We start from the raw sequence: 24,494 nt of genomic DNA, 5'->3' as shown, positions 1-24,494 counted from the left end.
GGGAACGAGGGTTACATACGTAACCGAGACGTTCATTCATATAAACTTCAGAGAAACATATTAAACAACATACTTGAAAGCGAACCGTCGCGTCTCTCTCTCTCTAGTTCGTTCGCTCACTTGCTCTCTCTCACTCACTCGCTCTCTCTCACTCACTCACTCACTCGCTCTCTCTCTTGCACTACGGTAAGGTTAATCCTTTAGAACATTAATTCAATCTTTAGAAAGATTATTAAAACTACAAATTATAAGATTGTAGGCTCCTCTTTGTGTTTGAGGTAATACAAACCCGTTGTGCTGTCAGTCATTCTTTCTCTCTGTCTATCGCACTCGTGAGGCCGTTCATGGTTGGATAGCACAATTGAAGGGACGGTATCATTATAATAAGACCCCTTAATACGTCATGGGGGGAGCAAAATTCGAATGACCTATTTATTCACATGCTTGAAGAGAGAGCCTTACCAAAACAAAGTTACAGGGTTGCTATTTTTCATGACCCGATTATAGCACTTAAACATGGAAAAAGTCTGATTTTCTTTAAGACATGTTATGCACATAGGGTCATTTGCAGTGTTGGGAACGTTACTTTAAAAAAGTAATTAGTTATAGTTACTAATTACTTCTCAAAAATAGTAACTGAGTTAGTAACTGCGTTACATTATTATAAAAGTAATTAATTACCAGGAAAAGTAATTACTGCGTTACTTAAAAAATCTAATATTTCAAATAACTTGAATACCCCTTACAAATTAAATATGTTAAATGACTAAAATGAATACTAAAGAGAAATCACAAATTTTTTGGCAGCATGTGACGATTTGAGGTGCTTTATTAGATCAGAATTACTTGCCACAGACGTGGAGAGACTTTTTCTTCATGGGCATAAGTTGCACATTACACAAACATTAATGCCTTTCACCTCAACAATGGAAAAGTAGTGCTTTATACTTCGTGTTTGCGATCGCTACCTTTGAGCTTGTTGTACTTGCCATCCCCCTGTCGGCGGTGTTTTCGGAGTGATTGATGCGCGATGACCGGGCTGCCTGTCAGTGCTTTGAGATGGGGCACAGTCATCAGCAGCACCGCTGCTCGTTGAGAAGAGAAAACGACGCGTATTTTCATGTCAGTCTACAAATGTCTCCAACCACGTCAGAAAAGATAGCTAGATTTGTCCTATAAAGTCGCTAAAGTGATAGAAAGTTGCTAAATCTAGCGACAAAGTGACAAAGTTGCTCAGACTTTTTTACACTGCTCCCTCGCTCAGACTCAGTCGGACTGTGCGAGTGGGCGTGCCTGTTTGTGAACTCTGCCTTTGGTTGGATAACGTTGGAGACTAAGCCAATCACTATCAGCTATGTGGTTCTCCCACCCCCTCTAATACACAGACACACCAATCAGCATCAGTTATGTTTCTCGCAACACACACACACACGAGAAAATCAGTGTTTGGCTGAGAGAGTGAGCATACGCGGGTGAAAATCACTACAGTTAGATAAATTTTAGTAACGCGCAGCATTTTAATGTCAGTAACGATAACGGCGTTATAACGGGGGAAACAGTAATTTATTTGATTACTCGTTACTGAAACAAATAACGCAGTTACTAACGCCAATTACTTATAACGCCGTTATTCCCATCACTGGTCATTTGACACGCAGAACACTTTTAAAATTACGAACCACACACATGATGGGCTATGGGCTACCTACATTTTGCAATGAACTTCGCATCGAGTGCCCTCGAAAAAAGAAGTCAATAGCTGTCACTTGCTAGCACCATTTCTTTGGTAATTAATACCAAAATAAAGTGCTTTATTACGCAATCCACAAAGGAAACATTTAATGTATTTGATTGAAGGTAAAGTATGCCTTTTCTACTAGCAGAACCTACATGTAATTGCAAAAATATGATTACATCAAAACAGATTTCCAAAACATGATTCAAGATTCCAAAATATTTCCATAGTTAAAGTCTGCTATAGTAACTTTTAATGAAGAAGTTTGTCTAATAAGATTTGGCTTATACTTGTGGTTCCCCTGTGATAATGAGCAAGTGAATCCAATTTAGTGCTATTTAGCACCATTATTTTTTAGTAAATAAACTTGGTTAGCAGTTACCAAACAGCAATCACAAAATTTTTCATTGAAACTGTAAATAGTAGTAACATTAACAAATAATCAAACATACAGGCTATAATTCAATACCAGATTGTACTAAAAAGTCGGACCTGCTCTGTCATTCAGAAGCCTTAAAGAGTATTGTTGCACAGGCCTCACCTCATCCCCTGTTTTAATGTGGGATATTAAAGAGTTTAGCTCCAATCCAAGACATTGACCATCTTGTTCAGGTGTGTTTCAAAGGGGTTGGAGATAAACTCTTGGACTGTGGCTCAGGACAGAACTTGCCTACCCCTGTCTAGAGAATAATTCCCTTCAGAGTGGACTTTGTGCTTTGTTACTTTGGAGACCTTTTCATGCTCAAACAGCAATATTACACAAAAAGTTGAATGTTTAAAAAAGCATAATAGGTGCTCTTTAAAGAAATGGTCTGCTAAATATGTTGTTGAACACTTGACTGCACTTGACTTTGATCTGCACAAAGCCTTGAGTTGCAGTGCTAATGAACACTTTGGGGATATAATGGAATGGCAACCCAGGAACTGTTGCCTAGTTTCAAAGCATTAACTCAGTCCTATTCAATTTCAAAAGCATGACAAATACCATTAGTCACTATCATCTCTTTAGTATAGAAAGTGAAAGGCTTTTCCAGATGTCTGCACCTGCGTTTAGGTTTCATTTGGGCCTTGAAATTGGACCTTATGTTCCCCAGTCCTCAGCAGACTAGGGAAAATAGGGATCTTACAATGACTTGCTTTTCATAGGCCTCCAAAAAAGCAGCGGCTGACTGAACTAGCCAAACCTTGAACCCATGGTTGAACCATGGTCAAACAGAACAATATTTAAACTGGGATAGGAGAAAGGTTTATAATAATATGTAAAGATATAGTTCACCAAAAAATTTAAATTCTGTCATCACTACTGACTTCCATAGTATTTGTCTTTCTTTGTGTTTAGCATAACAAAGACACTTTACAGAATATACAGAATTGTAACAACATGAGGGTAAATGATGACAGAATTTTCATTTTTTGGTGAACTATCTATTTTATTAAAATACATACTTTATCTTTAAGTTGTGAAATAAAGATGAAACTCTTTTATTAATTTACTCAACTAATCTTTTTCAGTGCAAAATCCAGGACTAAATAAATCAGCAAAGGCTTCAGTGGCGATGATGATAATTTCACTCACACTTGTTTTCTTGCTCTGCTTTGGATTCTCCTGGAAGAGAAGTGATGGTAAGTCTGCTGATGGCTCATACCAAAGAAGCCTCATATAAAGAGAAATCAAATTTATTAACTGAGTTGTGCCAGTTTTTATTCAAAGTGACTTTAAAGTGAAGCCATGACAGTAAGCCTTCAACTTAAGGATATACATATATATGTACATATATTTCAGGATGTTGTGCATCCCTGAGAACAATAACTTTGGATCTGAAATAAATTGTTTCAGAAATATAGCTTTTGGGAAAAAAGTGGTCTTGTGGCACAACTTGTCCCTGGTGCGGGGTAAGTTGTGCCTTTAGGGAAAATAAGTTAGTAAATTGTAAAAATTGGTATATTGTGCCGGTGATTTCTGAAGTAAAACAAAATATTTTAATGTTATGAACTGTAATGCTATATTAAAGCAAGACAAATTAAATACACAATTACTCATTTAAGGTTTATTTAGATATTGTCACTCTAATAAACTGTTGGAATAAGTCATATTTTGAAGTTTTTGGAAAAACACAACTTAAATACACAATATATGATATTTATGAATAATTTCAGGCAAAGTGGCTTTGGCAATCGATATCTGTTGACATACACAGAACGGTGTCTGTCAATTATGTAGTATATAAGAATAAAGTGATTAGACTAATTTCTAAACATCCTATTGTGACTTGGCCACTTTAAAACTTAATAAAACCTCTCTTTAATAACATAGTGCAAACTCAAAACTGAAATCAATGTTAGCTAAATGAAACAAATGGAAGGTAGGCCTAAGTCAAACACTGATGAGGCATGTCCATCTCCTCACTTCTCCAGATTATCCCCTGTGAGTATGTAGGTCTAGGTGGTCTGGATCTGGCCTACTATTTAACATCCCACTTGTCAATACTGCAGGGGAATATAAACTTATGCTGTCTTATGGCTGTACCACCAAGTTTCCTTTCAAGAGTGGTCTCTTGACATTGCGTTCGCTGACGCTATGGGTTAACTCCTCCCACTTCACCAGACACTAAAATCTTATTGAACAACGCCATTGCAGGGCACTGGCCAATCTTCGAACGCCAGTATTCTCTTCTTAACTCAGCATGACATCTTCAATCAAGACTACGAAGTCGACTACCTGCCTTGTCTGCGCGGGACCTTTGGAGCAGCCAGACTCCCATGAGCACTGCATCGCCTGTTTGGGGTTGGCGCACGCCGAGACGGCGCTCTAGGATTCTCCATGCGAGCACTAAGCCGACCTCCCTATTCGCGTGCTCAAGACTAGGAGGGCCTTGCTCGAAGTCTTGCCGGGGATCTGGTGGTGGCAGCGCTCCATGCTATGGCCATTCTGCAGGTCTTCCAGGCAAAGATTTTACAGTCGCTGGACGGCGCCGTCGAAACGGACACGGTACATAACTTCCGCGCTGCCACAGACTTAGCACTGATGGCAACAAAGCTCTCCGCCCAAGCCATCGGCAAATCCATGAGATTTTTAGTTGTCCTTCAACGCCACCTATGGCTTACCCTAGCTGAGCTGAAGGACAATGAGCGAAATGCTTTGCTTAACGCTCCAATTACTCCTGCCGGCCTCTTCGGTGATGCCGTGGAGCTCGAGAGCTATGAGTCAGCTGCTCCCCAGACGCTCATCGTATCAGGAGACCACCATATCACGCTCTACTTCTGCCCTGCGATCAGCGCATCGCCCTCCGAAGCAACCTTAGGCTGGCAACACCATACCCGCTCAGACCGAGCCCGACGTAAGGCAGAGGGACTGGCAGTTCCAGTTCCGCCAACGACCCGTTAAACGAGAACCAGTTTCTACACGCCGTTCCCCTGCCGACACTTCTAACATTGCACAGGTACGGTTTGAACGTAGATAACACGTCGCATGCGTTAACGCACCACACGCTTCGCCCGCTGAGCCAATTTCTAGACGCGTGGAAAGCAACCCCCGGCGTTTCAGAGTGGGTATTAAGCATCACAGAGCACGGTTAATCTCTGTAGTTCAGACGCAGACCGCCCCATTTCAAAGGTGTGGTATCATCATTAACAGCACCTCAAAATTCCCCCGTCCTGAGACAAGATGTCCAAAACCTACTCGCAATAGGAGCGATAGAACGAGTGCCTCACAGCGAGTTAGAGAGCGGTTTCTACAGCCTGTATTTTGTAGTACCTAAGAAAGACGGCGGATTACGGCCGATATTAGATCTGAGACCCATCAATCGTGCGCTACCCAGACGTGCATTCAAGATGATAACCGTGAGACAGATACTAGCGCAAATTCACCCTGGGGATTGGTTCGCGTCGATAGATCTAAAGGACGCTTACTTTCACATTCAGACATCCCCCCGCCACAGGTGTTTTCTGAGGTTTGCGTTCGAAGGCACGAGCTATCAATACTCCGTTCTCCCGTTCGGACTAGCTTTAGCCCCACGTACATTCACAAAATGCATGGATGCTGCTCTCTCCCCCCTCAGAGCGAGTGGGATGCGCATTATGAATTATCCTGACGACTGGCTGATTATGGCTCAATCGCGCGATCTGTTGATCAGTCACATAAAAGCATTGCTTCCCCACATAGAGTTGTTAGGGCCGCGAATCAATGCTCAGAAAAGCAAACTCGTTCCGAGTCAATCCATTTCCTACCTGGGCGTTCTGTTGGATTCTACATCGATGTGTGCTCATCTATCGCAACAACATGTAGAAACATTAACGCTGTACCTGCGTCGTTTCAGACCCGGCCGGTTTGTCCTCCTGAAGGAGTTTCCGAGGCTTTTGGGTCTAATGGCGTCAGCCGCCCCGGTTTTCATCTATGATTGCTTCAGATGCATCTGTTACAGATGTGGCTGAAAGATCGAGTCCCGGCAAATATGTGGGCATCGACATGCATGCGAGTTCACGTGACACACAGCTGTGTCAGCACTCTGAAACCGTGGCACGATCCGACCCTTTACAGTATTGGAGCCCACCTAGGACAGATAGCCTCTCGTATAGTGGTCACCACGGACTTGTCAACATCAGGTTGGGGAGCAGTCTGCCAGGGCACACCCCCGTCCAGTACGTGGTCAGATCTGATGAGAGATTGGCACATAAACCGTCTGGAATTAAGAGCGGTAATGTTAGCGCTCAGGGCATTTCAACTGCAACTCGAGCGTCAACATGTTCTAGTGCGGACAGACAACACGACGGTGGTTTCTTACATAAATCGCCAGGGTGGTATTCATTCAAATGCCCTATTCGAGCAGGCAGCCAGCCTCCTACTATGGGCGGACAGTCACCTACTATCCATCAGAGCAGCGCATATTCCAGGCACTTTGAACAAGGGCGCGGCTATGTTGTCGAGGAACGGCCTCCCCCACGGAGAATGGAGGCTTCATCCCGACTCGGTTCAGCTGATCTGGGACCAGTTTGGGAGAGCTTCGATAGACCTGTTTGCGAGAATGCGCCCTGCCCACTGTTCTTCTTGCTCACGCACTCCCCAATGCAAGAGGAAGCGTTGACGTCGCGCTAGCCGAAAGTCAGTCTGTATGCCTTCCCTCCTATAAAGCTCATATCGCTAGTACTGTGCAAAATCAGGGAAGAAGGAGCTACGGTGATTTTAGTCGCGCCGGACTGGCCGAACCAACCATGGTATCTTCCCTTAAGGAGGGATTTGCTGTCTCAGGTAGAAGGCTCAGTATGGCACCCCAACCCGGAACTGTGAAATCTACACGCTTGGAAAGTGAGAGGATTGTAGATAACACGAGCGAACTCTCGCGTTGGAAAAATGGTGTCATAGTAACAGCATTGACCTGTTTAATTGCCCTGTGTCGGATATTGTGCTTGTCCTGCAACATAGAATGGACGCCGGCAGCTCGCCGTCAATGCTAAAAGTCTATGTGGCCACTATCGCTGTGATACGTCCAATCAATAGGGAGGAACGCGCTCGTTGTTCGATTCCTAAGAGGCGCGAGAAGATTAAGACCACGCCGTACTCCTTCGGTACTGCCATGGGATTTAGACATATTGCTGAACGCGCTTTCTCGGGCACTGTTTGAACCGCTGGAGTCTAGCTCTATCAAAGATCTATCTATTAAAACAGCCCTTCTTCTCGCCCTGGCTACAACGAAACGTGTTGGGGATTTACAAGCGCTTGCCGTCAACAAAGACTGCATGTGCTTCGGTCCGGCTGACTGTAATATCATCCTAAGACCAAAGGTTGGATATGTACCTAAATCTCTCTTTCGGGATCAGGTAATATCCCTAACGGCAATATCTGCAGCACCTGCAACATCACAGGATACGACTAACTGAGAGGTGATTTGCCAGGTCAGAGCTCTGAGGATGTATGTGAACCGTACGGCAGGATTTAGAGCGTCGGATCAACTGTTTGTTTGCTACGGCGGCGCCGCTAAAGGCAGAGCAGTGTCTAAACAGCGGCTCCCGCGCTGGGTAGTGGAGGCTATAACGCTTGCTTATGAGAGCAGTGGACTTGAGCCCCGTTTCAACATCAGGGCTCACTCTACGAGAGCTATCGCCTCTTCATTGGCTTGGTTTCAAGGTACCACTATTCAGGGTGTATGTCGTGCAGCGGGCTGGGCTTCACATAACACCTTTGCCAGGTTTTATTTGCTAAATATGCAATCTCTAGCTGCGAAAGTCCTGTCGGTGAGTACTGACCACTCTTATGCTTCGATGTGCTTGTGCCATTTTCTCTACCCTGCGCTCCACCAGGTCGTCTTTGCAAAGACAGCGCTCGCACACACAGCGTTACCGCTAAGGCCGTTAACTCTGTGTTGTGAATCTACATTAACTACATTTTGCCCGCCAAAGCCGTGCATGCTACTTACTATCCATGTTTGCACAAATTACTTGTCTTTCTACCCTAAGCAGTGTAGTGATGAGTATTCACGTTCCTAAGGTTGGGATATGCAAATTTTATACCTCAGGAATATCAATACCTTATTGGTCAGACACGCCCCCCCCCCCCCAAGGGGTATGGCCGTTGCGTATCAGAATATTATTGGCTGTTTCTTTTCCAACGTAGCATTGCTAGGCTGGCTTCTCCACTCTCTTGGCATGTTTGAACACTGTTCCCATAGTGTCAGCGGACGCAATGTCGAGACACCGCTCTCGGTTACTATCGTAACCTCGGTTCCCTGAGAGACGGGAACAAGACATTGCGTTATGCGCCGAGTTAGCGGCTAGCCATCTGTGTTTTTGTTCAGTCGAGAATACTGGCGCTCATCTCTCTAACATCTAGCTTCTAGCGGTCACGCGGTCAGCGAAGATTGGCCAGTGCCATGCAATGATGTTGTTCAATAAGATTTCAGTGTCTGGTGAAGTGGGAGGAGTTAACCCATAGCATCAGCGGACACAATGTCTTGTTCCCGTCTCTCAGGGAACCGAGGTTACGATAGTAACCGAGACGTTTTTGGGGTGTGGGTAGTTTCTTGAGCACATCACCTCTGGCACAACTTAACCCAGGCCCTTTTGCACAAATCACCCCAGACCTACAAGTCTGAATAAGCATGATCCAACAGTTAAGAGCTAACATTATGCTAACTTTATAGACTCATTGTGTGGCCTGCTAAAGCATTAAAACATGTGTGAAATATCTTTCAAACCTATCCATAATTGTTTTGACTCTACAATCAAAAAACCTTAATCATAGAAATTTTACTTTGAAAGGAAAAGTTTTTGGAGCTAAAATGTGCTTACCTCTCATGCTATGTGTCTCTCTTTTTTTGAGGATAAGTAAAATTGATGGCTTTTCAAAATTATGTGGTCACATGAACAATTTCTTCTACTGTTTTCCAGAAACAAGGGGTGGAACTACTTCCCTGGCACAAATCACCCCACTCTACCCTATCTGTTAGCATTTATCAAAATAGAATTTTCAAAGGCACATTCAGCCCTGAAGTCTGTAATCTAGATGCTGACATGCTTTTGTTTTTTAATGACCTAAGTGGTAAATACCATATGACTCCTCTCTCAAAGAAAATAAAAACATAACCATTTTACAATGTAAGAAGACTTATAGATAATAATACACTGTCAGAAGAAATGGTCAAAAATGTCCCCAAGCTGTTACTAGGGCATAACCCCTTAACTCTTTACCTGCCAGCGTTTTAAAAAAAGTTGCCAGCCAGGGCCAGCATTTTTTATGATTTTCACAAAAGTTTAATGCCTTCCAGAAAATGTTTTTCTTTAAATATATAAACATACAATATATCAAATGAAAGAACAGACCCTCTGCTTTAAAAAAAATAATAATAATTATGTTTCATACTACCTTCATTTGTTCTCTTTTAATCCTCAAACGCTCCTCGTTTTCTGTTTACACTTCTGGCCCTTGGGGTCTATATGACCCCAAAATTGAAAGCATAATTGTAAGAAAAATATACATTTTCAATAATACAAATAATATATATATTTTTTTATTTACTTCTCATCTATACAATAAAGCTGTGTTTTGAGAGATTTGAAGTACTTTTGTACCTGTTTACCACTAAAATCCTCAACTACACGCTTGGCTTGCCTGAAAAATATCAAATTTTTATGAAAATTAAAATATTATCTAAATTTGATTTAAATTGTTTTTAGATATTGATATAGGTGTGAGGTGTTGAATTCAGGCATCGGTTTTTAGAAAAAAACATAAAAGAATTACAGTGTAGGAATTAAATAATTTAGATCGGCAGATTCCCATAGAGACCCATTCATTTTCCTTGATATAGACAACTGCTCAAATAATTACTTTTGTGATACATTTTGTAAATTTATGTTTATATAAAAATTAGAAAGGATATTAAAAATAAATATTATTTCAAATAGTCATTTTTTTATAGTTTTTGATGCATTTTGAAATGTCAGTTTTTACAAAATGCAATAGAAATTTGACTGAGTGTAAGTGTGTGTGTCTGTGTGTGTGTGCGCGCATGTGTGTGGGCAAGTGTGTGTGCGTGTGTGTGTGTGTGTGTGTGTGTGTGTGTGTGTGTGTGTGTGAGAGAGAGAGAGAGAGAGAGAGAGAGAGAGACAGCATGTGTGCTTGAGAGAATGTGTGTGAGAGGCAGAGAGAGAGAGCATGTGTGTGTGCACGTGTGTGTGCGTGTGTGAGAGAGAGAGAGAGAGAGAGAGAGAGAGAGAGAGAGAGAGAGAGAGAGAGAGAGAGCCAGCATGTGTGCTTGAGAGAATGTGTGTGAGAGGCAGAGAGAGAGAGAGCATGTGTGTGTGTCTATGTTTGTTTGTGTTTGTGTGTGTGTGTGTGTGTGTGTGTGTGTGTGTGTGTGTGTGTGTGTGTGTGTGTGTGTGTGTGTGTGTGAGAGAGAGAGAGTGTACATGTGCGTGCATTAGGTTAAACCCCTTTATATCTTTTTTCTACGTTTGTGGTTGATTTTATTTGCCAAATTTTATAAAAATGCTTTCTGTGGTAGTCATGCATCTGTGTGTTTGTGTGCGTGTGTTTGTATGTGTTTGTGTGTGCTTGTGTGGGTTTGTATGTGTGTGCGTGTGTGTTTGCACGTGTGTGTGAGAGAGAGAGTGTGTGCGTGAGAGAGTGTGCATGAGAAGGAGAGAGAAATAGTGTGTGTGGTGTGTGTGTGTGTGTGCGTGCGTGCGTGCGCGCATGTTTGTGAGTGTACATGTGCGTGCATTAGGTCACACCCCTTTATGTGTTATTTTCTGCATTTGTGACTGATTTTATTTGCCAAATTCCACACAAATGCTCTCTTTGGCAGTCATACCTGTGTGTGTTTGTGTGTATTTGTGTGTGTTTGTGTGTTTTCTCAGAGAAACTGAAGTCTCTAAATATATCAGCAATTGTTTTGCCACCCAGAGTGGTTGTGGGCAAGAAGGGCAGAGTCACAATCAGCGTGGAAGGCAGGTTGGCAGATAGAGTACAGACGACTTGGTTCCTAAATGATGTCCCTATAACAGACACTTCAAACACAGGTATCACACATCTTCCATCAACATCCACGACTCATTTTACCTGGTAACTAAAGGTGATGATGTTAACTGAAAGCGCACATTTTTGAGCACAGATTTTCGCTGCTTGCGTTGCCCTAAATTGTGTATAAACTGTTAATGGCTCATTCACGCTTCTTTCAGCCTCTGGGCAACACTTTATTTTTTAGGGTGGTTCACAAGCATTACCATAAAGGGATACTCCAGCCAAACATTAAAATGACCCAATAATTGATTCACCCTCAAGCTATCAGATGCATATCATCTTTCAGACGAACACATTTGGAGTTATAGTAAATGTCCTTCAAAGCTTTATAATTGTAGTAAATAGAGACCAGGGAACAAACTACCTCGAAACTTAAAACACCATTGACCATTGACTTGTAAATGTTTAATGTTAATTTAACTTTAAACAAAATGTTGCCAGTAAATAACATCCATTTAAATCTACAGTAAGTTACCGGCAACCAGCTACAAGTAACACTGTAATTTCTACAGATTTTTTTTACAATGTATGCCAACAGCGTTCGAGATATCTGTTCTCAATTTAGCAAGTCCAATGTCTCAACATCATGTTGACAAGGTGTGGGGTCATTCGCATTAATTTTCTAGGAGTAGTATTTAAAAGTTTACCGCATGCGACTGTAAAAATATCCACCTTTATGACTGAAACACTCCCTGGCACCTGTTGGTGGCACTATGCTTGAGACCCACAATAGGCAAATCGATGCGATCAGAATCTTTGACCGAACATACACCCCACTTGTCATTGCAATAAGACAATTTTTACCTTAGATATTAGACACTTCCTGTTTCTCTGATTTCGCCATAAATTTGTCACCTCGCCATGGCAGCATCGTTCGAGATATCGAAAATCCCTTCGCAATTTAACATCTCCAATGTCTTGCCACCATGTTCACCACGTTTGGTGTCAATCACATGAATTCCCTAAGAGAAGTGTTTAAAAGTTCACCGCATGCACTTTTGAAACCATCCAAAATGGCTGACTTCCTGTTGGGGCAGAGCTAATAGGCTTGATTGCTAAAGTTGTTCGACTCAATGAGATCTATATAAGTACAAACTCTCGTACATGTGCATACATGTTTGTCAGATCAGTGCACCAATGTTTTTGGATTACAGGGGGCGCTACAGAGCCCTGCTGCCACGCCTGTGTTCCAGCCTTTGCCAGGTCCTAAGGACGGACGACTCTGACATCTGTGCCAAATTTCAAGAGATTGCTATGAGAGATGCTTAGGCACCCAAAGTGCACGCCAAGGGCTTAAATATGCCTGAAAATTTAAGTAAAGTTTGACGCGTTGCCATGGTGACAGCATGAATTCCCTAGGAGGAGTATTTAAAAGTTCAATGCATACAACTGTCAAAAAATCCACCTTTGTGATTGACACACAATAAGCACATCTATGCAATCGGAATCCTTGGCCGAACATACACACTGCCTGTCATACCAATAAGACATTTTTGCTTTAGATATTAGACACTTTCTGTTTCTCTGTATTCACAATAAATTTGTTGCCTCGCCATGGCAGCACCGTTCGAGATATCAAAAATCCCTTCGCAATTTAGCAAGTCCACTGTCTCGACATCATGATCACCACGTTTGGTGTCAATCGGATGAATTCCCTAGGAGGAGTATTTAAAATTTCTTCACTGATGGGCCCAACTTCCTGTTGGGTGGAGCTAATAGGTTTGATGGCGAAAGTTGTTCAGGTCAATGAGATCTATATACGTACCAACTTTCGTACATGTGTGTACATGTTTGCCCAATCTGTGCACCAATGTTTTATTTTGCATTACAGGGGGCGCTACAGAGCCCCCCTGCCATGCCCGTACTCCAGTCTTTGCCCGGATGCAATGATGGACGACTCTGACATCTGTTTCAAGAGTTTTCAAGAGTTTTCGAGTATGTTAAGGCACCCAAAGTGCCCAAAAGTGTTAAACAAATTGAGCAATAACTATAGGGCTTCTGGCCTGCTCCTCGGTGCTCGGGCCCTAAATAACTTTTTGTATATTTTTTTTTTCTTAAACACTAAATTCAAGAAAAATTTTTTCGTTTTAAGCACAAATTTACTTACATTTTATATATTTGTCTAAAAACTAGATTTTCTTTAGAAAGTAGATATTTGTACTGAAAACAAGACAAAAAATACTAAATAAGAAAGTAATTTCTTTGCAGTAAAACTCTGTGGACAGAGACATTTTCATATAGTTGAATTCTTGAAGCTTGAAATGTTGTATTTTTTATTTGAATAAAAATTGTCTCTCAAATGCCTAAATACCAATAAATGTAAATGTTATTCATGTGTAGATCCATCAACTGTTCCTAATGAAATGCATGAAAAAAAAACATCGTTTCTGCACTGTTAACACATAATAACAAGGTTCCAAAGCGTTACAAGGGTTGAGTTTTACACAAAGGATGTTACACAAGTTATGCAAATGATTAACTTCCGTAATCATAAACTAGCAGTCTGTCTCATTCTGAGTGTGTGTGTGTGTGTGTGTGTGTGTGGGTTGGTCTATGTGGTTTACGAGGACATGAATAGTGTATAATGACATGTTTATTATGCTATAAAGGGGGTTTACGGGGACACAGAGAGTGTCCTCATAAACGGAAAAGCTAAAAAAACATACTAAATGATAGTTTTTCATAGATTAAAGACTGGCAACAGGTTTTTGTGACATTGGGGTTAGGGATTGGGGTAGGTAAGGGGAATAGAATATAACAGTTTGGACAGTATAAAATGCATTGCGTCTATGGAGATGTCCCCGTAAACCACATACACCAACATGTGTGTGTGTGTGTGTGTGTGTGTGTGTGTGTGTGTGTGTGTGTGTGTGTGTGTGTGTGTGTGTGTGTGTGTGTGTGTGTGTGTGTGTGTGTGTGTGTGTGTGTGTGTGTGTGTGTGTGTGTGTGTGTGTGTGTGTGTGTGTGTGTGTGTGTGTCTAACTCTCTCTCTCTCTAACCCTGTTGTCAGGTGTGAAAAAATTTTGTTCTTTCCGCTCGGCAGCCTACACGTCTCGCAGCTCTTGTGTGTCTGAGGCGTCTGATAAAGGTCCTCTGCTGTCCTCTACTGCTGCAGGATATTACAAGCTCCACACTCAGCTGCCACTCCGCTCATCCTCTGCTTCAAACAAACAGCTCTTCTCCTCCCTCACCTTTATACCCAATCTGTCTATTCACAAGGGAGCAGTCTTTAAATGCCGGATCTCATATAAGGGCAAAGACAAGACTGTGGCAGAGAGAGTATCTGATAAGTTTACTATTCTAGGTCAGAGGGCTTGTTGAGGTTAAATCTATCACTGAATATTCAACTTAATTATATTATAAAGAAATTACTTTTTTATGATTCTAAACGAAGCATACTTTATTACAAAATTTTGCATTGTGACGTAAATAACTGTACTTTTTTTAAATATTTGTAACCCTCACTATTCTCTCCAGTGTTTAACATTAGATTCTCATTAACATGTATAAAATAGGTAAAAATGAGATGTTTGCATTATTAATTTTAAATGTAAATTTTTCATTGTTAAAGCTTCAATTGGCTTTTTTGTTTAGCACCCCCTGAAATTTCGGAAATCCAATTCTCAGAGCCGAATGTGGAACGAGGTATCATATAGGGACAATATACAATATTTTAGAACATATAAAAATGCATAATAATATGAGATTGGCATTAACAGATCCTATGCTCAGGTGTTGTGACGCTGACAGCCCAGGCCACTCACTTTCATCCAGACATCATCACTTTTCGCTGGTTCTGTGAAGGAGGGGAGCTTTGCCCAGTGTCTATCCCTCCAGCTCTGGCCGCGCCTCGGCCTGATGCTGAGGGTTTCTTTTCCGCAATGAGCCAGTGCAGGCTTCCCAAAGCAGAGCTGGAAAGAGGAGAGACCAGAGTGTGGGTTACTGTTCACCACATGGCCCTCAAGCTGCCCATCACACGGGAAACCAGAGGTGAGTAAACCAGTGATATGCAATGTATCCAGATCACACACTGCATGGAATAAAATGCAATGCACTTAACTTGATTTTTCCAGGTTAACAAGGAAAACCAAAATTACAAGATACTTTTTTGTGTTTTTTATCATTATTCATATAGGATAACCAATTCATTCAAACATAAAATTGAATTACAAATGATAACTAAACATTTTCAGAGGTGATATTGGATCACACAACTCATGTCATGTGAAAACAATTTTGCTAACTATTTTCTAAAATGTTTGTTAATGTCGTAATGTGTCCTGATTCATATAGATTTTTTAAATAGTAAGCAATAGTATGCTAAAACTGTATTCGGAGCATAGCATAATAAAGTTCAAGAAATGTATATAGTACTACATAATATTGTGAAGATGCAGATTTTAATCTCAGAATGTAAAAACATTTATTTTTCCTCCCAAGGGTTCATTAAAAAACCCACGGTTTCAGAAATTACCTCCTCTCCTTCTCCATGCATTGAGGGGAGACCCCTGACCCTTGCCTGTGAAATAACAGGTTTCTACCCACCTGAAATCTCAGTCAAATGGCTGCATGTAAAGGGGAATGTGGCTGAGGAGGGAGAGGAAAGCAAGGTGGAAATAAAGGAAGGAGATGAGCTTTGGGGCCCTTTACAAACTCTGCCCAGGACATTTCGGGCAAATGCATTCTTGAAGGAGGTGGATGAGACAATCAGGGGAGATGAAATCATCTGCAGAATATTGCATTGCTCACTTATGAAGCCAATCGAGAGAGTTTGGAGGAATACTCATATGGGTAAACTGGCACATAAAAGACTAATCAATGTGTAACTGTCAATCATAATCGTTTGCTGTAAACATGTATTTTACACCTTAATTCTCTGTTTTGTCTTTCAGTTGCTCCCACCATACCCTCTTCTTTGTCAATACAACGGGGCAGTGATGGTGTCAGAATATTCTCCATCCTTCTCAGTGGAGGAAACCCAAATGCTGAACTGCTCTGGGCTGCTGGTGGCAAAATGTTGTTTAAACTTTTGTCAAAAGAGAGAGAAAAAATAAACAGTGAGGGGAAACCAGAGCTCAGGAGTGTTTGTGCTGTGGTGAGATCCACAGGACAACAGGAAAGTCGCAGAGGTGGACACACTGATAGTAAGTTCATGCCATCAAACAGATAAATATTACATAGTTTACTAGACAAACAGCTCTCAGAGTGCGCTATGTGCAGCATAAACAACATTTTTGTGATAACATGATGGGTTTATGACGGTATATGTTTGCCTTATTGTACAGAAATCAAGCCACCTGCTGCAGACCTTAATGCAGAATATAAAATAAAAGAATTTGTGGATGGACTGAGATCAGTAAAAAATGATCAAACGCCTGAGGAAAAGGAGTATATGGAAAAGAATGAAGCAGACAAGGACACGGAAGTGGATCCATCTTGTATTAACAGAGTGAGTTTGACGCGAGAGCATCTAAGAGTGACTGTGGAGATCAAACATCCTGCACTGAGCTTGCCTGCATACCTTACATGGACAGGTAACTGATGTGTTACAATTGAGTGTTGTTTTTGTATAAGATAGTTTGCATGTGCAATGCTTGTATAGTCAAATAAAACCACAATGTCATCCACCACAACGGTATGACTAGCATTCATTCTTTTACATTAATATTAATTTTGTTGCACTAAATCACCCTCTACAGAAATATTATTAGTGGCCTAAGACAGATTCATTGCACATATGTGTGGCCCACCTTTATGGTGGCAGATATAAGATGCAGATTACATTAATATTGGGTTATACAAATATTACAACATTAGCATTGGCAAGTCAAAGACTGATGTTGAATCTATGCTAATATATGTCATTGTAAAAGTGCTCCTGTGTAGCGGTAGAGCATTGCATTAGCAGCACAAAGGTCATGGGTTTAAAAAAGGTATACCTTATTATGAACTGTAAGTTGCTTTGATAAAACTGTCTGCCAAAAGGCATAACTGATGTTTACCTAAAAACAAAACAAATATTTACATTACAGAAATGCATTTCTCAATTTCATTTGTGTAATTTTTTGGTTTTGCAGAGCCTGTAGAGGACAGATTTTTCTAATGGATCATCAAACCGGCAACCTTTTTTTTAGAAATGTACTCAGACCTGACCCCACATCTTTACTGGATATAACGTTATATTTATTTATTTCATAAAATCTATATTTTCTTTTACTACTAATTACATAATGCACAACGAATAGAGACACTACCAAACACTACATATTTTTAAAGCTTATGTCTGTCATCAGGTATTGTAATTAAATAAACATTTACAAAGCAAGCTGCCATACGATATAATGCGTCCGTGAGAAAGAATATGAAGTAGCACTGTGACAATTTTTTATGAGTTGTGTCAAACCTCAACCACAACACTTATTTAAACAAGCACACATAATATTATAAGCTCAATGGAACGTGTGTTCACGCACGCGCGCACAAACACTTTAATAAAATACATATCTAATATATTAAAGGTTTAGGTATACCTAAAAAAAATCCAGTTGGTATTAAAAAAATCTATATTAAATATTCATGTTCTTTACATTACGTTGGATGAATTTAGAAAATAATGTAGAAAACAATAAATCACAAAAAATACTGTTACTGGATGACAGATAGCTAGATGTAAGTACTTTAATGTGGATGTTTTGATGCACAACCTGTAATTTAGAGAAGTGTTTGTCGAAATGATGTGGTTAAATGTCACAGGCCCTTTGACGCTGCATCTTTCTCACCACAAACCAACTCAGTGCTTCTGCGCTTGCTTTGGCTTGTGTTATGATTCACACCATCGTCTTCCTTATTAAAACGGACATATGAACGACATGAACTAAACAAACATGAGCAGCATCACGCACTAAGGATATTAATGACTAAAATAATTGTGCTTGCGTGGGTTAAAACGCCTAATCAATTGAGATTATTTGAAGAAAAAAATCCGCGTGGTTCAGACATCGACGCCAAAACTTGAAAGGGTTATTAGTTTGTCAACACTTTTATCATCGGCAATGGACACTTCTGAAGGCTCTGTAAACCGTATTGGTCGCACTATTTGGACAGTTTGGGTGAGTCATTTCTTTTAAATGTTATCCGAATAAATGCGACCATGTCTGTGAAAACCCAGCTAAAGTATTTTTTATTTGCTGTTTTGTACACAAAATCATCCTAAATAACGCATTCTGTGAGAATAAAAAATTGCTATTTTTAATACTGACTGAGTATAATGCCTTAAGATTAAAGGCAATGTGTTAACAATGAGAAATTCAAACTTTAAAGCTTTAAATCTAGTTATATTGTTACTAAGTCTGGATTTCACAGCCAGGCCAACCAATGACAGTAAAAGGCACATAAATTCGATCAATTATTCCAGTTAAATACGTTATATTTTGCCTTATATCTATAGTTTAATAGTCTTATTGATTTTCTGTCTTTTAAAATAATAAGTGTTACATGGACACAGGTATACTATAGTTTATTGAGTAATTTAACCTTGTGAATTGTTTTGCTTATGTAGGGTTATCTGTCAGGGGCTGTTGCAAGATATCTTAGCCCAGATGTCACTGTTAATGGAAACCAAAGTGTTAATTCTAGAGCAGATACTCTCTACAGGAATACAGCAAAAAATACTGACAGGCCAGTAAAGGAGATTGATGCTGAGAAACATAAGGAAGAAACAAAATATAATTCAGCAGAGGCCAGATTTTATGTTGCCACAGTTGAATGGGAAAAAACTGATGTGGTCCAGGAGGACAATTATGAACTCTGTGTTGATACCAAAATTACACAAAGTTACCATTGCAAAAACGATCACAAGCAAACAGATGAAGCGATAGCTTTAGATGTTCTGGTGAATTATGAAAAACAAACAAAAGATGAAGCACATATTGAAAAAGAAGTGGCCGCATCCATCGAGCATAGGGCAAACATTGAGTTAGATGGTTGTGAATCTAAGCAAGAGCTAAAAGATACTGAGGACACCGAACAAAAAGATGGAAAAGAAGATTTTGATCATTATAATGAAGATGATGGTGAAGAGGGTGTAATGAGGACAGCAGTTTTAGAAGACACAGAAGTAACCGATCAATCTGTCCAAGATGTAGATCAGAAAACGCTGATAAATAAGATTGAGTATGAAGAGACAGAAAACATCAGGGTCGCAGAAGATGCCAGAGACCTTCTCGGGGAGAACGTAGTTGAATTTGTAGTTGATAAAGAAGAGCAAATCATTTATACGGATCAGGAGAAAACTGAGAGTGTTGAGGGCAAAGAAACTGAGTCACTAGTGAAACATGAAGGGCTGCCTTCAACTCTGGGGAGTTCAACACAGGGTGAGGAAGACCTTTTGAAGCCTCTTGAGAATAAAAGGCTCAGTTTATTGGACGAATACCCCCAAAACATTTTAGAAAATGAGGTGATACAGACACCGGAAAGACAAGTAATAGATGACATTTCTAAAAATGTGGTTGAGATACCTGGAACTAGTGCTACAAGTGAGCCGGATGAAAACATTGAAGAAGATGAACAACAAAAGTGTCTGGACATTGGTGAATTACCAACTACAGAAATTTTTGATGAGAAGGAAGCCCATGAGCAGATGCTGGGAGAAATCCAAACACAATCTCTATTAGAGTTGGTAGAAACACCGTCAGGGGGTTCAAAAGAAATATGTGATGATAGCATTGCACACAATGACATAGGGCTGAAAACATCTACATCGGTAAATGAAGTAGTAGATGAAATTTGTGATGCATCAGAGGACACTCTGCAGTCGGATTTAATAAAACAGGATTCTCCTAAAACAGGAAATCATTCAGAACTTACTGTCTGTGAGCTCCCACAAGAACCAAGTAACAGACCAGCAATCGGATTAGAAAATTCAGGGGATTTGGACCAAATTACTGCAGTCGCAACATCTTTGGGATCTTTTGAGGAGATGAAGGCCAACATAAGCGAGCTGCACATTCCAGCAGTAGATCGGTCAAAAAGCTCTGTTATGACCCAATATGAACCCTTAAATGACACGTCTGTGAAAGCAGCTGAGTTCGAAACTCCAATGTTATCCTTAGAAATTGGTGCAAAACAAATTCAGACACTTCAGGAAATGGCCAAGTGTTCTCTTATTGAATGTGTTGAATTAAGAAGTGAGCAGATTGGTGAATCTATGAAACCCGAGACCGATTCAGAAGATAAAGGAGAAGTCTTGATGACAGGCAGTGAAGCAGACAATGAGATTCTTGAGCTGAACATAGAAAAAGAAGGCATACTGTCTCAAGCAACAATGGAACCTATCAGTGAATCACTAAATAAAGATAATTGTGAATCTTCAGAGCGTGACGTCAATCGAACAGAACTTGCAGAGGATTCACCAGATCCTGCAGAAGCAAAAAATGAATTATTGAAGTCAGAGGTTCTGGATGAAACCCAATATTTGCAGGGTAAATCAGAGAGATACACTGAGAACATCAAGTCAGAGGTCAGACTGTTAAGTGAAACAGACACCACAATTACACAAAGTTACCATTGCAAAATCGATGACAAGCAAACAGATGAAGCAATAGCTTTAGATGTTCAGTTGAATTATGAAAATGAAGAAAAACAAACAAAAGATGAAGCACATATTGAAAAAGAAGTGGCTACATTTACCGAGCATAGGGCAAATATTGAGTTTGATGGTTGTGAACCTGAACAAGAGCTAAACGAAACTGAGGACACCGAACAAAAAGATGGAAAAGAAGATTTTGATCATTATAATGAAGACGATGGTGAAGAGGGTGTAATGAGGACAGAAGCTTTAAAAGACACAGAAGTAACCAACCAATCTGTCCAAGATGTAGAGCAGAAAACGCTGATGAATAAGATGGAGAATGAAGAGACAGAAAACATCAGGATTACAGAAGATCCCAGAGACCTTTTCGGGGAGAATGTAGTTAAATATGTATTTGATAAAGAAGAGCAAATCATTTATAAGGATCAGGAGAAAACTAAGAGTGTTGAGGACAAAGAAACTGAGTCACTAGTGAAAGATGAAGGACAGCCTTCAAGTCTGGGGAGTTCAACACAGGATGAGGAAGACCTTTTGAAGTTTCTTGAGGATAAAAGGCTCAGTTTATTGGACGAATACCCAAATATTTTAGAAAATGAGGGGATACAGACATCAGAAAGACAAGTAATAGATGACATTTCTAAAAATGTGGTTGAGATACCTGGAACTAGTGCTACAAGTGAGCCAGATGAAAACATTGAAGAAGATGAACAACAAAAGTGTCTGGACGCTGGTGAATTGCCAACTACAGAACATTTTGGTGAGACGGAAGACCATGAGCAGATGCTGGGAGAAATTCAAACACAATCTCTATTAGAGTTGATAGAAACACCATCAGGGGGTTCAAAAGAAATATGTGATGATAGCATTGCACACAATGACATAGGGCTAAGAACATCTACATCAGTAAATGAAGTAGTAGTTGAAATTTGTGATGCATCAGAGGACACCCAGCAGTCAGATTTTTTAAAACAGGATTCTCCTGAAACAAAAAATCATTCAGACCTTACTGTCTGTGACCTCCCTCAAGAACCAAGTAAAAGACCAGCGATCGGATTAGTAAATTCAGTGGATTTGAACCAAATTACTGCAGTCGCAACATCTTTGGGATCTTTTGAAGAGATGAAGGCCAACATAAGCGAGCTGCACATTCCAGCAGAAGATCGGTCACAAAGCTCTGTTATGACCCAATATGAACCCTTAAATGACACGTTTGTGAAAGCAGCTGAGTTCGAAACTCCAATGTTATCCTTAGAAATTGGTGCAAAACAAATTCAGACACTTCAGGAAATGGCCAAGTGTTCTCTCAAGGAATGTGTTGAACTAACAAGTGAGCAGATTGGTGAAACCATGAAAACAGAGACCGATTCAGAAGATAAAGGAGAAGTCTTGATGACAGGCAGTGAAGCAAACAATGAGATTCTTGAGCTGAACATAGAAAAAGAAGGCATACTGTCTCAAGCAACAATGGAAACTATCAGTGAATCACTAAATCAAGATAAATGTGAATCTTCAGAGCGTGACGTCAATCGAACAGAACTTGCGGAGGATTTACCAGAGCCTGCAGAAGCAAAAACTGAATTATTGAAGTCAGAGGTTCTGGAGGAAACCCAATATTCGCAGGGTAAATCAGAGAGATACACTGAGAACATCAAGACAGAGGTCGGACTGTTAAGTGAAACAGATTCATTAGATACCACAGTAGAGGACGTAGAAAAAATAATAAATCAAGTCATGAAAGAACTGATAGACACAGAAAATAAATGCATACAAGAAACACCTTGTGACGCAGAAATTCAAAAGCCAGCAGAATGTTTGCCACCAGATGCCTTATTGTTGGGTGGAGAAAAGGAAATGTTAGGAGATGCAGATCAGAGTTTGGTACAAATGAAGGTGGAAATGGTGATTTATGAAGCCGCCGAGAAGCAAAAGGATGAGCATGATGTTTTCTGTCCAGTATGTGAACCAGCTGATGCAGGTTGTGAGCAGAAAGAAAGGGATACAGTTGGAGAAACACTATTCTCTTGTCATGATGAAAAAATTGAAACTGATCAACCGTGGCTGAAAACATTTGATAACACGAGCAAAGATTTTCCAGAAGAAGAAGAATCCCTGGTAGACGGGTCAGCAACTGTTGATTTAGATATACAGGTAATGTTAAACATTTTATTAAGTAAATAAGGATGCATCTTAAAATGACCTCTTTGAGTAACAGCATGTTTTTCCATTCACAGCAAACATCTTTGGACTTTAGTGTTCAGAAGTCTAGAATTGCTCTGAAGAATCCCCTAATTCGACCACCAAAAGACCCCAGAAAGCTCATAAACAAGACCTCAACAGAACCATCTCTTCAAAAGCCTCCACCATTTGGCCTGTTAAAGGCAGGTAATGGTGTTGGCGTTTCCATACAAAGTAAAGGGGTCGTTGGATTTAAACTCCCAGGTAAATTTAGATCAGGACATTGCAGCTCCACGGGGGTATAAATTATTGTGTTGTAGTATAATTTAATTCACATTTATTTGTATAGCACTTTTCACAGTTATACTGTCGCAAAGCAGCTACACATGAGGACACAATGTAAAATACACAAAAAAACCAAATCAGAAAATTTAAAAAAACTGGAAACAGTTTACAGTTGTAGTCCCACCATAGCAATATTAATGCAAACTATAATTCAAAATATGCTTAAACATATTAGCTAATCTCTTTAATTGTTCAACAGTGATTGGTGAGCTGCCCACGCTGAGAAAAACAGAGTTTGGCCAGAAAGTAAGAGAAGAGGAAAGGGCAGAGAGCAGACTACAGGTGGAGGTACAGTATAGACAAACCATTTTGAGTGTAAATGAACACATGGCAGTGTTGATGCATAATCTACAATACAACCTCATTTTATATTATTCTTGTGATTTACATTATTTACGTTTTTCTTTACTTAGTCAAAATCAGTTGCACAAACAGAGAATTCTGTCAAACAAGAGCAAGCTTCACTTAAACCCAAATGGACACCCCCAAAGCATCCTGGGTAAGGCTCATAATATAGTTATATTTACATTAACATGTATATTTCAGCTTTTACTGTTCAAATACAACTGACTCTATGTAAATATTTATTTATTTTTGTATTTATTTTGTTTTGTGCAGTATGGGCAGTCCCTTGATGATGGCAGAACTCAAAAGCAAACTCAAAGCACCTGTAAATAAGTAATACGTGTCACCATGTAATTATATTTGGATGTAGAGATGCACTTTTCATCTGTTTAATATTTGTTATTTTTTCTTACTAAGGCACTTTGTGTACTTACTGTTTTATATTTTGGGAAGTTGTGCTATTGCAGAAGTCTTAAGCCTGAGCTTAGTTACACCACTTGGGTTACACAACATTGTATTCAACTTCTTCAATTTCATTAGAATCTTTTTTGTTCTCTCAGTAAAGGAGTGTGAAGTTGTGACTTTCTATTTCATGTGTGGGTAATCGTTATACAATGCATTTGTTAAATCGAAAAGAAGTAATAAAATATGAAGTATGACGATGTACATAATTATATATCTATATCAATAAAGAATTTATCATTTTTCATTACAAGACTCGTCTCTGTTACTACATGAACAATTGTGATAAGCCATCTTTATGACGGCTAGAGGCAACGGAGAGCCACGAG

The 24,494-nt window shown here is 40.0% G+C and overlaps 2 protein-coding genes across 3 annotated transcripts in view; both read left to right on the top strand.

The window, feature by feature from the left end:
• LOC135734576 (uncharacterized) overlaps window positions 1-18,940 on the top strand; it is a 50,989-nt gene extending 32,049 nt beyond the window's left edge. Inside the window, exons 5-13 of one of the 2 annotated variants that reach the window (XM_065253410.1) lie at window positions 3,248-3,358; window positions 11,087-11,248; window positions 14,260-14,553; window positions 14,844-14,894; window positions 14,982-15,239; window positions 15,690-16,040; window positions 16,142-16,393; window positions 16,535-16,783; window positions 17,327-18,940. In XM_065253410.1, the coding sequence (XP_065109482.1) occupies window positions 3,248-3,358; window positions 11,087-11,248; window positions 14,260-14,553; window positions 14,844-14,894; window positions 14,982-15,239; window positions 15,690-16,040; window positions 16,142-16,393; window positions 16,535-16,783; window positions 17,327-17,352 (1,754 nt within the window). In that variant the 3' untranslated portion in view covers window positions 17,353-18,940. The remainder of the gene's footprint in view (window positions 1-3,247; window positions 3,359-11,086; window positions 11,249-14,259; window positions 14,554-14,843; window positions 14,895-14,981; window positions 15,240-15,689; window positions 16,041-16,141; window positions 16,394-16,534; window positions 16,784-17,326) is intronic. The other variant, XM_073815897.1, reaches the window with a different exon arrangement.
• Window positions 17,388-24,412, top strand: LOC135734575 (uncharacterized). The gene is made up of 6 exons (XM_065253409.2): window positions 17,388-18,358; window positions 18,808-22,986; window positions 23,070-23,277; window positions 23,558-23,646; window positions 23,772-23,857; window positions 23,977-24,412. Exons 1-6 carry the CDS (start codon window positions 18,302-18,304, stop codon window positions 24,038-24,040), a joined length of 4,683 nt encoding a protein of 1,560 aa, XP_065109481.1. The 5' UTR covers window positions 17,388-18,301; the 3' UTR covers window positions 24,041-24,412.
• The last annotated feature ends 82 nt before the right edge of the window (window positions 24,413-24,494 follow it).

Source organism: Paramisgurnus dabryanus, chromosome 1 (assembly GCF_030506205.2).
Source record: "Paramisgurnus dabryanus chromosome 1, PD_genome_1.1, whole genome shotgun sequence".
Classification (NCBI taxonomy): Eukaryota; Metazoa; Chordata; class Actinopteri; order Cypriniformes; family Cobitidae; genus Paramisgurnus; species Paramisgurnus dabryanus.
Note: the sequence above shows the minus strand (reverse complement) of the source record. Positions and strands in the feature narration are given on the sequence as shown.